At 41.1% G+C, this 14,677-nt stretch overlaps 2 protein-coding genes across 2 annotated transcripts in view; both read right to left on the bottom strand.

The window, feature by feature from the left end:
* Positions 1-14,677, bottom strand: part of LOC142369343 (L-amino-acid oxidase-like) — a 33,280-nt gene that overhangs the window by 16,506 nt on the left and 2,097 nt on the right. The window lies entirely within an intron of this gene.
* On the bottom strand, positions 1,450-10,094 carry LOC142369339 (L-amino-acid oxidase-like). The gene is made up of 8 exons (XM_075451674.1): positions 9,989-10,094; positions 9,597-9,657; positions 8,323-8,546; positions 5,595-5,707; positions 4,909-5,110; positions 4,706-4,774; positions 3,604-3,740; positions 1,450-2,371 (listed from the first exon to the last, which is right to left on the bottom strand). The coding sequence occupies exons 1-8, from the start codon at positions 10,076-10,078 to the stop codon at positions 1,570-1,572; spliced, it is 1,698 nt and encodes a 565-aa protein (XP_075307789.1). The 5' UTR covers positions 10,079-10,094; the 3' UTR covers positions 1,450-1,569.

The raw sequence follows: 14,677 nt of genomic DNA on the forward strand, positions 1-14,677 counted from the left end.
TTTGTTTTGTCCCGGACAAGCCCCCAATTGTTACGGGGTAACAATAAAGTGTCCCGAGCTGAGGAAATAAAACGATGAGAACTGATGGGTGATGTTAAATGGCTATTCATTGGAAAAGAAAAGTAATACTATTCAACTAAAACCTAGAAAATACACAAACCCAACGGAACCTGCTGAGGACAAACAAGAGCCTAAATCAGTGATACTATTTTTTTCACAAGAGCCACATTGGCAGCTAAATCAAGGGAAGAGCCACTTTTAGGACAACATACTAAAGTCCCCTTTTGCAAATATGCATTTCTACATATAAAACATCCCACAAAAAAAGAAACACAGCCAATACATTTTCAATTAAGACCACATTTACCTTAATACTGGGATGAGCGGAAGCTGGCGTGCATGTCTTTGACTTTCTTCATGTTGTATTTGTAGTTTGTTGTTTTAATCATAGTGAGACATTCAGGATGAGCATGGTTTTTGTGCTGGTTTTTGCCCTTTTTTAATTAAAAACCCATCCATTGTGCCTGCATCTCGCGCTGGCTAAAGGAGCTAGCGTGCTCTGCGGTCAAGTGTGAGGTGGTTTAAGCGGGCTGCGTTGCCAGGTTTAACATTGTGCCCCCTTTAGGAAACGCCATTAAGCCTTAATATTTAATAAAAAATACTTAATACTACAAAAATGCAAAATTAATAAAAATACTTAATACTGTGCAGTATTCGCGGTGCGTTATTTGAAAAAAATGTGTTGTTATTGTTACCATATTGTTATAAGCTGCTATGGGAGTGTGAGCCGCCAATTAAAGCTTGAGGAGCCGCGCAATGAGGATCTCTGGCCTAAATGATTAACAGAACAACAAAACCCAAAGTCAAACTGTCACCCTCCTTCCACTGAAAGAGTTACTCTACTCAACACTCTGTACAAGCTACTGCAAAAACACTCCAACAATAGCTGCGTCTTCCACCTGCTTTTAAAAGCAGCCCAGCTGATTAGACGTAGTCACTCACAGCTGGGACAACTCACCTGCTCACCTGGCTGCAGCCCTAACACACACACACACACACACACACACACACACACACACACACACACACACACACACACACACACACACTATATATACGACCCTTGGATCGTAACACATCTATACAGAGGCAGCAAAAGTTTGACATCAACATTATGATATACTCACTTGCTCACCAACTCACCTGCTCACCTGGCTGCACGTCTCTCACCTGCTCAGTAAAATAGACTTGCGTTGTCCTATGTTTAGATCTAGTAATTTACTTTACTCATCCATTTCTGTTCAGCCAAGGGATGCATGGGATACAGGACTGTCTCGGCTATGAATTGTAAGCTAGAAAGTTTGGGACACATGGAAAAATGCATCAATATGAGGACACCGGTTTTCATTCTTATGAAAAACAAGAAACACTTCATGATGCATCAAAATTGTTTTATTGAATTGTTTTTAAAGAATGGCATCTCACCTTTCTGTTACACTACTTAATTATATCAGACTTTTGACTTTCTTTTGATTAAAATCCCTTTAAAATCGGTCACCCAATCAGGCCTTAGAGCTCATCTCGCCTTTGGCATTTATCTGAAGTGGACAGCGCCGCTTTGTTGATATTCGTGGCCGCCCTGATTGCTGATTTCATCGAGGTCTCGATCCAAGCGTGAGGAAAAGCTGTGTGTTCACCAGCAAAGTGCACCCTGCCTTCACTCCTGAAGAGCTCCTTGGCATACTCTAGGTGTTGGTAGGGTGTGAACAGAGCGAAGGCACCCAAGCTGTAAGGATCGGTGCTCCACTTCTTCACCAGCACACCGGTACAGAGAGACCTGATGTGCTCACCGTGGATCTTTGCCAAATCTCTGAGAGCCAACTCTTTAAGGTTTTCATCACTGGCACCTAGGAAAAGGAGGGAGTCATCAGACCAGGTGTAGGAAGCCAGGAGGACGCCAATGGTGTTGTTTTTTTGGAAACCGTGGCTGGGGTAGTAGATGTAACGAGAGGGCCCGTCCGTGATGCTCTTTCCTCCCCGAATGCAGTCTTTTTCCCAGAACCTCTCACTGAAGGTGAGAAGGATTTTGGTGGAGCTGTCATAGTGGACTGACCTGAGGGCCTCCATCTTCTGGATGGACAGAGGTGGATCAAAGTCCATGTAAAGGGCTGCTTTGGTTGTAGTTGTTACCAGGACAACATCAGCATGAAGGTGGCTAAGCAAGGACTGTTGGTCTGTCTGATATGACACAACGACACCTTCCTCTGAGTGGCCGATTCGTTCAACTCTGGAGTTCAGGAGAATAGGTATGTGTAAAACAGGAAGAAAAGCTCTGGGGAGAAGGTCGGACCCACCAGCAACCTCATAGTACCTTAAAAACAAGAAAGAAAGTGGTTTGTACAGTTAAACATTCAGGTGATCATGCAGAGCTCAGGACATGCAGACGATTGAAACCTCATTTAAGCAGCTACCGTCTGTCTGGATAAGTTCTATATATTTTTATATGCTCATGAACACTAACAACAGAGATAATGAAAAAAGTGTCCCATATGGTTGAGTGTTTGAAATAAAATGTCCCTCAATTTTTTAGAGGTTACCACAGGGCAAAAACTTCATTAGGAGACACACTTAGATATCTTTGCCTATAACTGAAGAAGGTCAGGTTGACCTTGAACGGGATAGCAGAGGCCAACTAAAGGGGAAACTAAGCATGTTGAAGTATGTTGCCATCCAGTAGCAGAACTGGCCAAAAAAAAGGGGAATAAATGTGAGAAAGATTATGGTTCCAATGGACCAAGACAGCTAAGGAAGGATGCTCTTATTAGAGAACCAGAGTGGGCCAGAGTTTGACCTTGGACATAGCATCCCCTCCCTTAAAGCAAAAAAACCCAAAACACCTTAAAAGTTACTGTAATAAAAAACACAAAAGTAAAAACAGGTACAGGAGATGAGCAGAGTTGGATGCAGAGTTTATTTTTGGAAAAAGGAATAAAACCGAGTGTTCCCCAGGAAATAGACTGATTTTTCAGCTACATTGTTCAGGCTTCTATTCACTCAATTCCAGTTAAAATAATGCCTTTTCTTAAAAAAAGAAAGCTCTCCTCTGTTGTGAAACAATGGGACAACACCCAATACGTCTCCCCTGATTGTTTGACTTTCTGCCAACATTACAAATTTCTTCCTTCTGAGCAAACAGTGTCACTTATGTGCTCAGGCAGGTTTCAACCCATGTCATGCAACTCAAAAGCTGTTCTCAGGCTTGTTTTTAGAGCAGATCCTACTGCTAATGCTACATTTTTCACCAGCTGTGCATGAGTAGGATATATTTCATAATCAACTCCGGGGTGTACATTTCATAATACCTGTGAGTTAATTAGATGCAGAGCTTCGCTTCATAATAACAATAAAGTGAGCTACTTCAGAGTGATATACACGCTGTCTATAATGAGATATCGACTAATCTCTTTTACTATGTCTTGAAAAATGGAAAGAGCCAAAATTTGACCCAACACTTTGGATTTTATCATTTTGAACACTAGTTTAAATGCATCTAGATAGAAAACATAAATGTTATGTTAACATCAAACAGCAGTCAGGCCTTACTTGACGTTGTCACCGATGTCGGTTTGGTCATAGATCATCTCACTCAGGGCGGTGTACATGAGACTCTGTTCGTTAAGCAGCACTCCAATCATCCTGATGGCTTCGTGACTCAGACCTCCTTCTTCTTTCAGATACTCCTGTCAAACAAAGATCCTTGTCATCATTTTACAAGATATCCACTTTGCCATACTACCTTAAATACAACCTTAAGTTAAAGGTGGGGTCTGAGATCTTTGAAAAATGGTTCCTGCAAGCTATATTTTTAAAAATACACAACCTTGCCTCTCCCTTCAGCCCTCGAAACCACACCTTCAAAACACATGAACGCGCATGCTGTCGGTCGAGGTGTTCGGATGTTCCCGAGATCGAGAACGAAACTAGACGAGACCTTACGAGTGCTCGCGACACAAGATGAGGAGAGAGTGCTCACGTGTATTACTAGCTAACAACAAAGGAAAAAAAAAAACTCAAGAGTCTGTGAACGTGCAGGGGGGCTGACGGTTGATTGGCGTGTCAGAATCCAATAGAAGTAACTCTCATCATTACTTCTATTGGTCAGACATTTCCTCCTGCTACACCCTCTACAATGGACTAAAATATAAAAAAATTATCTCCAAACATTCTATTTTAGTGGATGCAATGGGGTCGTGAGGAGGTTTTCAGACAATATGATAAAAAAATGCTCCAGAAAACATCAGACCCCACCTTTAAGACCCATTGTGTTTACTTTGGTTCCAGTTATCCATTAAATCAGAACTTGGTAAAATGGAAACTTGAACAAACTTGGGAAGCACTCGGGAGCTAAAACATATACAACTTGCAGGACCCGCCCCCTCCCTCTCTGCTGTGCTTCAGCTCAGGCTCCACGGCCCCTCCCAGGAGAAGCCTGCAACCATGGCAACAGCTGGAGACTCCTCCTTGCTCTTATTGGTTGTTTTCACCCAGGCACAGTGAATTCTTGTGATTGCAACAGTCACAGATAGAGGACCAAGGAAAACTTGAATTATTCTGTCTGTTTTAAATATCGAGTAAGTATTAAGTAAAGAAAAATATCAGTAGCAGTTCTCACACTCCACTTATTTTTTAGCATGTTGTACCTTACCTTCACAGAATAATGGTCATATTTTCTCAATGCCGCCTTGCAGCCATTAGCTTCCACTTCATCTTTCACCTACAAAAAACAACGATTACAAAGGTCATCCTCTTGGATGAAATGTTCAATCATTTAGTGAGATAATGCTGTTATTCTGAGTCGTCTCAATATGAAGTTTGATATTTACACTGATTTACACAATTGTCATGTACCTTCTGCAAAGCTTCCTGTAGCAGCTGGTCGGCTGACTTCCCCATCTCGCTGGCCGGCACCTTGTAGTTAAGGATGCTGGGATTTGCTTGCACTTCATATGTCCTTTTCTTCACACCATTAACCAGGTAAAAGGTGTTGGGGTCAACCATGTTAAATTCATTCAGCTTCACACCCAGCTGGTCAGCAAACCATCGGACGATGCTGTTTAAAGAGGAGTTAATTCATTATTAACGAGCTAATCTCTTTCAGCTGAGACTTAAATGAAGAAAGACCCCTTTAGAGCCGATAATGATCATTTGCTAGAAGGGAAGATCCTCCATGGTCTGTCGAGTGTTGCTTCCTCCCTTTGTCACGATTCCTTCTCACACACTGATATATATACCTGAATATAGCCTATATATCGTTATCATTTACATTTGTTTACACCGTACATTTGCTCAGTTTCCATCTCCAATACCCAGATTGTCTCGTTCTTCTAGTGGCCTGATTTTACGTCTTTGTTTCATAGTGTCAGCCGTTCCTAACGTATGATTCTCATCTACTTGTGTATCTGGGTTTTTGCCTGGTTCCAGGTTTCAGCTGGACAGTTTTCATTGTTTCTTTATAAGGATTCCTTAACCATAATTATGTTGATATTTAGAAGCGATATAACATATTCATATCTGTGTGTAATTCTTCAACTTACTAGTGAAAACTTGGGATCCTCATTGCACCCAGTTCAGCAAACCAGCCCTCCGTTTCGTTCCTGTAAGTTTCCACTCGTCCTCCAACACGGCCACTGGCCTCTAATATGGTTACCTTGTTCAAAGAATACATAAATGTGGTCAGTCATGTAATGTTTAATCCCAGCTATGGTTGTTAGATAATACAATAATTAATGGTGTTAAATCTCTGGTTATTGCTCATCACCTTTATGCTACTTAACGAAACATCCAACACACTCTCAGTCATGAATGTGTGAGAGCTACATTGGTCCACAGAGCAAAATGTAACAGCTTTACATGAAAAAAAAGACTCAGAAATATGTAGACTGCCTAAAATTTCAGAGCAGCAAATCTATCTTTTATCTTTACTAGGGCTGGGCGAGTTAACTTGTTAATTATTTAACGTCAATAAATATTTTATCGCGCATTAACGCATATTTTATTATTGTAAAAGTCTGTCGCTCACAGGCTTTTATTTTGTAAAAGTCTGTCTTATTTTGTAAAGGAACCGGAAAAGAAAGTAATCGGCGGATCCACCAAACATGGAGAAGGGTACGGAACTTTTACTCGGCCATTTTCATTTTAAAGTTCTTCCAGACGGCGGAGTCGACAGAACCAAAGTCATCTGTAAACACTGCCAAGTTGAATTGTCTTCTCAGCGTAGTAGTTCCAGTCTAAAATATCACTTAAAGGCAAAACACACAACTGATAGCAGCAAGTCATTCAAGGAAACAGACAGTGGAGCGAGGCTTCTACATAAAAACTACAGAAAGATGCTGATGTTAAAAGTGTGTTTGCACAACAAATGTTATGGCACTTTCATTCATATGGCAGCACATTTAAAATAAAGCTAAATGCTAAAAGCTATACACTACTTTTGGATTCATCTTTGGATTTTGCGTACAAATGTGATTAATCGTGATTAATCAGGGAAATTATGTGATTAATTAGATTAAACATTTTAATCGTTGCCCAGCCCTAATCTTTACAAATGATGACATGCTAGTTTTGCGTCAATGCGTAAATCTGTCACAAAATTCACATTCGGGTCACGTTTGACTGGTTAGGTTTAGATATTTAGGGTATAAAAAACATGGTTCAGTTTAGGGTATTTTAAAATAGATGCTTGGATTTCACCAGCACGTTACGGGAATGCTGCGCTATGCAAACCAACATTGTCATCCCACATTTGTCCCTTTTTCTGCCGTCATTCCCTTTTTTTGGACTGAAAAATTGTAGGCATTGCACATTCCTGAGAGAATCTTTAACACCTGCTACTGCTGCCGGTACAAATACTGCTGCTATTATCTGCCAACAAGAGTACCTCAACTTTATAAATGGCTTATTTATAAATAATACAGTGTAATTATGAATGATGCCAGATTGGTACTTTATTTGAAGCGACTCTTCTAGCAGCCATTCTCACTAATATTGTGGATTATACATCTTTTGTTGGTGCTTCTGAATTGCTTTTGAATTTATCATAAATAATTTGCTTAAATGCTCCAAGTCATTATGATTAAAGAGCCGACAAACTGCAGTGGTTTCCTGGGACCTGCATCTCATGCTTTAGATGGTTTATCTCACAGAATGACCTCAGAGAAAACATTGATTAGGTCAGGGGTGTCAAACTCATTTTCACCGAGGGCAACATCAGCATAATCGTTGCCCTCAAAGGGCCAGATGTAACTTATAAATGTAACTACTCGTTAATGGTAAATAACTCTGAATTTATTACTTATTCAAGTTACATATATTACACATATATTTGCATAGATGTAAAAAAAAAAACATGTTTGCTTGTTGCTCTGTTGTTATATCATAAATCCTTTTAATTTGTCAGGTTATGAAACCCACATCAACTCCATCAATCAACGATCAAACTATCCAAGTGAATAAAGAAAAATAACATCAAACACAAGTTATGACATTTACTTTGTTCCAAACTTGAACTATCAAACAAAGCTCGCTTTTACTGCCGCATTGTTTTCGGTTGTGGCTTAAGCGAACACATTCTGCTTTTAATTTTTGGGCAGTTTGTTGTTTTTCTTGATGCCTGATGTTGGCACACTCAGCTCCGTGTTTGGTCTCAGAATGCCGACGTAGATCGTACTCTTGAACACAAAAGACGTACCGTTTTTTGTCCTTGAAGCACAAACACGTGTTCGCCTTCCAATGTTTCTTGAAACAGAAAAATTGATGCGGACGCCCTTCCATCTGCATCGATTTCTCTCTTCCTGGACATTTTGTGATCATTATTTGTATTTCTCAATTCCACTTGTTGGAAAAAATTCGCATCGATTTGGAAACATTGTAGTCTAGTGGCGGGATGCCGTCACTTCACGCGTAACATAATCGGCATGCATTGTGGGAAATGTAGTTTTTGGTCACTGCACGTATTTGACATTTATTTTTAGACAATCAGACCTTTTAGGCTCTCGCGGGCCACATAAAATGACGTGCCGGGCCAAATTTGGCCCGCGGGCCTTGAGTTTGACACAAATGAATTAGCTAATTGGATAAATCATCTGTGTTTAGCGTGGTTTTTCCAATTTTCTTAAAAATCTACGCTATCCTTTCAATATTTCATTTGATACGACGCTAAATGAACTACGGTGGAATCAAATTCTTGCTGATGATATGTAAAAAAAAAAAAAACTGGCGCTGCACATATCTAATATCAGAGTGAATTCAGCCTGCTGCGTGTACCCTGTGTCCTGCATCCTGCAGCAACTTGGCTGCCGTCAGTCCAGCCACGCCGGCTCCGACGATGACCACGCCATGAGATGTGTTGATGTGTGGAAGGCCGGCCTTCACTGTCTGCAGCAGCTCATCGTAATCTTTGTCATTCAGACAATCAGCCAGATGTTCCTTCATGCTGACAGCGTCGGTGTGGCGGCAGTACAGCCTGAGCAGCAACACGCTGACAGCAACTGGAGGTAAAAGGCAAAAGGAAATATCCCCAGTTAGTCAAACAGCAAATATCTAAGAATATAACCTTAATACACACATAATACATGGTTGAATCTGCTCTTAAACAGCACAAGTTCACTTTTTGTTCTTCTACGCCAGAGATACTCATTGTGCGGCTCCTCAAGTTTTAATTGGCGGCTCACACTCGCATAGTAGTTTATAACAATAACAATAATTTTTTTCAAATAATATACAGCGAATACTGCACAGTATTAAGTAATTTTATTAAGTTTGCGTTTTTGTAGTATTAAGTATTTTTATTAAGTATTAATTAAGGCTTAATGTTGTTTCCTAAAGGGGGCTCTGTTAAACCTGGCAACGCAGCCCGCTTAAACCACCGTCACACCTGACCGCAGAGCACGCTAGCTCCTTTAGCCAGCGCGAGATGCAGGCACAATGGATCGGAAAAGTAAAAAAGGGCAAAAATCAGCACAAAAACCATGCTCATCCTGAATGTCTCACTATGATTACAACAACAAACTACAAATACAACATGAAGAAAGTCGAGGACATGCACGCCAGCTTCCACTCATCCCAGTATTAAGGCAAATGTGGTCTGAATTGAAAATGTATTGGCTGTGTTGTTTCTTTTTTTGTGGGATGTTTTATATGTAGAAATGCATATTTGCAAAAGGGGACTTTAGTATGTTGTCGTAAAAGTGGCTCTTCACTTGATTTAGCTGCCAATGTGGCTCTTGTGAAAAAAAAAATAGTGAGTATCACTGGTCTACGCAGTGTCACATGCATTCCTGGAAAGTCCAGACAAACTTAACCATGATGCAACCCAAACTTTGATGGTGTAAAGTTTAGCTGAAAAAAACAGAACTAGAATATTCTTCAATGGTTTTTACAGGAAACAAGTGAAGGAAGTGAAGCCAGACAGTGAACCCTGACCCCCCCTGCTGCATTCATTCAGATAATTAGCAATGAAATCTCTGAGCTCTCCCAGAATAGAAGGCATCCCAACAGCGAGGGTACTAAACAACAACAAAATAAACGAAAATACTCACATAATTTCCATTTCATCTCGTGTCGATTCATTTCAGTTTTTAATTTTTGCCGCTTCTTTGTCTTTGGTGAAGAAAATGAAGAGGAAATGTGTGTTTCAGTCGGTTGAAATACTCTTATTTTCGTCACAGGGATCGACTTTTTTATATTCATAATCATAATAATTCTGCCATGACTTATTCACACAATACAGATTGAACTCAACATCAGAACGTCTGATTTAAGGAAACACAAAATCTTATTCTAATAAAATCTACAGACTTTTTACACTCCTAAACACCACAGTATACGGCATGACATTAAACTTAAATTAATATTGCATTGTAGTATCTTTCTATCTGTATTTGCACACCTTTTTAAATGGAAATAGCTGATAAAAATCATAGTTTCTTACCTTCCTCGTAGCTTTAGGGTCAAACGTACAGTCACTGTTGGGTGAAATGAAGCAGTAAACGGATTCACTTTGTGCTGGATTCATTTCCATCACCTGACAAGTTTTACCACATTCTTTATTTTCTTTTTGTGGTTTTGGCCTTGACATTCATCATTGAGCAACACCCCACGATCAGATGATCTGAAAAACTCTGTCTCGTCACGTGATTAAAAAACGGGATCCACGCCTGTTTGGTAGGAAGCCTGCCAAAAGGACCTGAGATTAAAAACTCTTTGTTTTATTTCTGTTTAATGTTTAATCTTGGGAGTTCAATTGTGAAATAAATGGTTGGCATGTGCGATTCGTGAGTCAATCCTTCAAAACTCGAGGTTATTTTTACTGACTCGGGAGTTACGAGTCAATGGGCCTCATGCAAGAACATTTTGGTGTTTTTATTCTAAATTTCTCACTTTTTTCATGCGAAAGTCTCGTACGAAAACGCCACGTCAGATTCAACAAGCGCTCTTAACTTGGGAAAAAGTGTGTAAGCGACCTGCGTAAATGATGAATCCCACCCGTGCGTATTTAAGTGCACGAGGACAGTAGATTTGCATACTCCACGCACACATTTATACCATATTAGGCTACGTTTCCTCTGTCCTGTGCCAGGAAGGGTTGAGTGTTGAGTCATGAAAATGGCATCAAGGTGCAAAAAGATCTGAGGTTGAAGTTCTGCTTTCAGAGATCGAGAAAGGAAAATCTGTCATCTTTAGCATGTCAGCAGTGGAATTACAGGACCTGCTGAAGCCAAGAAACGGGAAGCATCTTGGTGAGAGGGGTCAGTATCCTCAGATATATATATATTTTTTTATTCTTGCTGCTGGTGTTGTTGCTGTTTGTGTTTTTCTCTGTTCGTCTTCCTGTGGGTGCTCCTGATGGCTCTGCGGCCTCAGTTATGGTTGTTTCCTATCTTTCGTACGTATCTCTGTCTTCTTTCTCCTTTCTTTGTTCCTCCTGTCAGGATCAGCATTAATATACAATTTAAACAAGAATGAATAAATAAACATGTTGTACTCATGCATCAAGGGGATCTTCATATCCATAAAGCAAACGTGTTTGGCACAACAAGGCATTCAGACCGCTGCTGAACTACTGAACTATACAATCATTCAAAATCATGTCACCTGTGCAGAAAATTCATGCTTTTTTTCCCAGTTGTCTTGGTTTTATGTGCTACCATAAAAATGCAACTGAAAGACTTTGGTGCGAGTCTTGTTTCTGTCCAAGTGAGGCTTTAACTGGTAATCTGGCACATCCTGACAACACAGGAAACGACTGCTGAACTACTAACCCATCCTTCTGTTTGCTATGGACATGGCAGGATGTCGAAAGCAGCTCCTTTATTGGTTTTCCCAATCGTTCTTCCCTACGTGACAGTCGCTTTAGCTCTGTCTATGTCTGGTTCTGTGGGCGTGGCCTTTGAGCTTCCTGGCAACGTGTACCTACCGTAGTCACTTCATCATCACAGGCCTACTAACGGACAAACCACCATCAACCTTTCATGTAAACCCGAGGCTTCGTTCCGGTCTCGCCTGTTTTGACTGCGCTCTTTTTCGCTTCACAGCCTCACCTGTTTGTCCCTCCTCTTTATTGTTACAGCTGCAGCCATAAAGTTTCACTTCAGAGTTGTTGGGAGGTATAGATCAAGCACAATATGTTGAGGAACCTCAGCATCTCGCTGCCCTGCCTCATATCCTGCACAGAGACGGTACGAGCTGAACATAGCACATGATGAAAAACCTGTCTCAACACGAAAACTCACAGGAATTGTTTTCTCAATACCACACGGTCACCAGGCAAGGTGACGTTTTATCTGATTGTAACGTGAAACTGAGGAAAAAAGTGTCACGCCCATGGGATTTCTCCTCATGTTTTTAGTTTGGTGTTTTATGTGTTAATCATGTCTTAGTTTTTAAGTCCATGTTTAGTTGTTAGTTTTGCCATTGTTTTTCCCTCAGTCCCCATGTTCTGGTCATTAGTTTCATTTACTTGAACTGTCCATCGTTTCTCAGCTGCACTCATTTATCAATCACCCTGTTCAGTATTTAGCTTCCATTCCCCCGTCGCCGGTTGTCCGGCCGCCCTCTGTCAGGTAGGGGCGGTGGGACACGGATGCGGACTCCGATGACAAAGTGAATGAAGGTGATGGCAAAGGAACAGAAACTGTAGGGAAAACATGGCTAAACTAAATACCGGACCTGAACTAGAAAACTAAGGCATGAGGGAAAACCATCCATCCATCCATTTTCTATACCCGCTGAATCCGTCGGTCGGGTCGCGGGGGGGCTGGAGCCTAACCCAGCAGTCAATGGCCGAGAGGCGGGGCACACCCTGGACAGGCCGCCAGTCCATCACAGGGCCACACAGAGACAAACGAGACAAACAACCATACACGCTCACACTCACTCCTAAGGACAATTTTAGAGACACCAATTAACCTAACATGTATGCTTTTGGACAGTGGGAGGAAGCCGGAGTACCCGGGGAGAACCCACGCATAAACGGGGACAGGGGTGGACTGGGACAAAAAAAAAAAAAAAAAAAATCGGCCCTGGCATTTTGGACTAGACTGGTCCACCACATTGCACAACACAAACATTGTCAGGTTTTTTATGTATACCAACTGTAAAAATTTTGAAAAAATAAATACCTTGAGGCATGGGTTAATGGAAATTAGTGAGAGTGGACACTTAAAATTTGCATTTTTAGTGGTGAATACCTTTTGCACAACTGGATTTTCTGTGCTTTGTTGTGGGTGGTGATTCAAAAAGTTTTGTAAAAGACAAGGATCAGGACGGGCAAAGTAATCGATTTCCTCCTGCTCTCTGCTCTCATCTCTCTCACCATGTCTCTCCTCAGTCTCGCCAACTCTCTCCTCTCCCTCCCTGACTTCTTTCTCGTGGACTCTCTCCTCTCTCACACTACCACTCTCCTCTTCTTGGGATGCTCTCTCAACCTGGCACAACAAAACGTGCTGTCACTGTGTTTTTTATTTTTTTTCACATAAGGATGCAGTCAGTTCCAGAGTTCTTGGATTGTCTGGTTGACAGACACAGCTGCATTAGCATAACACTGACACAAAATTATGTAATTTCTTCCAACAGTAGTTCAACAATTATCCTAATAATTAAATCAGAGTTCTAACTCGCTTTTCGTATTGGGGAGTGGCTTTAGAAATACATTTTAAATACTATTTGACTCTCTTAGAGAGTCATACATATACACAGTATACATATACAGATACACAGCCTAATTGGCATAACAAGCAAAATGATATAGCAAAATAATATGATTTCAAAAATTGTGACTTTCTTTCATTGACCTTATCCATCTTAATAGAAACTGCCACCTGCCTTTTGGCAAAACCTAATTTAGCCTTGGTCTAGTCTCTGCGCCTCCCTTGCGTTTCCTATCCATCACTAAGTGAACACGGAGAGTGAAGGTGTTTTTCCATTTCCTGATTGGCCTAGCCCTTTTTAGACTGTCAGTGATGATAACCAATGGGCTGCAGTTGCCTGTCGTAAGGGCCGGTTGATCGGAACAGACTCTTGCGCTGCTGATTTAAATTTTTCTTCATGCATTATGCAGATATGACGATGACGATATATAAAAATACATATTATTAATATACATGTCGGATCTGCCGGCCCATCGGGCAAATGCCCGGTACGCCCGATTATCAGTCCATGCCTGCACGGGGAGAACATGCAAACTCCACGCAGAAAGGCCGCAGCTGGGAGTTGAACCTGGAACCTTCTTGCTGTGAGGCGACAGTGCTAACCACCTTTTGTGTGGCTGCTCGACTCAGACCGGTCCATCTATTATGTTATCTCACAATATTCTGCCAGTATGTACTCATGAAATTAGGCGAGACCTACTAGAATCTTAGTCTTCAGTGGGGTGGAGGAGGGGGGGTTGAAGTTGGTTGAAGATGGGATCGATTCGTTTTACTGACTCGAGTTTGTATGAGTCACTCACTAAAGTGAATCGGGTTTTCGAGTCACTTGGACCAGTCACCCAGAGTGTGCGCCACGGAATGTACAAACAAGTTCCAAATCATTGTGAAAAAGGCTAAAAATCAAGAAATCTCCAAGGTGAAACATTTTTTTTTCTTTGTTTCTCTCTAAATAAATTAATAAAACCCGAATAGCCAATAAATTAACATTCAGTGCAAAACAGTGCAAAAATATAATAAAATGTAAAAACTGTGCACAAATAGAACATTCAAATAACCTAAACAATAGTGCAAAAATAATAATATTCAACACTGCACAATTAGAATAAGATAATTATGTACAGAATGAATGAACTCCCGCTTCCTTCAAAATAAAGCCGGGAGGGAGTGAGCTATGAACTGTGAGTCAGGTACGAATCGTGAGTCCTGAATCGTGAGTCCTGAATCGTGAGTCTTGAATCGTGAGTCTTGAATCGTGAGTCTTGAATCGTGAGTCCTGAATCGTGAGTCCTGAATCGTGAGTCCTGAATCGTGAGTCTTGAATCGTGAGTCCTGAATCGTGAGTCCTGAATCGTGAGTCCTGAATCGTGAGTCCTGAATCGTGAGTCTTGAATCGTGAGTCTTGAATCGTGAGTCCTGAATCGTGAGTCCTGAATCGTGAGTCCTGAATCGTGAGTCTTGAATCGTGAGTCCTG

Source organism: Odontesthes bonariensis, chromosome 19, assembly GCF_027942865.1.
Source record: "Odontesthes bonariensis isolate fOdoBon6 chromosome 19, fOdoBon6.hap1, whole genome shotgun sequence".
NCBI lineage: Eukaryota > Metazoa > Chordata > Actinopteri > Atheriniformes > Atherinopsidae > Odontesthes > Odontesthes bonariensis.

Coding starts and splice junctions, on each gene's coding strand:
- LOC142369339 (XM_075451674.1), bottom strand. CDS start 10,078: ATGGAAATGAATCCAGCACAAAGTGAATCCGTTTACTGCTTCATTTCA. Junction 5,708..8,322: donor TGCAGGATGCAGGACACAGG/GTACACGCAGCA, acceptor TCTTTGAACAAG/GTAACCATATTAGAGGCCAG. Junction 2,372..3,603: donor GACATCGGTGACAACGTCAA/GTAAGGCCTGAC, acceptor CTTGTTTTTAAG/GTACTATGAGGTTGCTGGTG.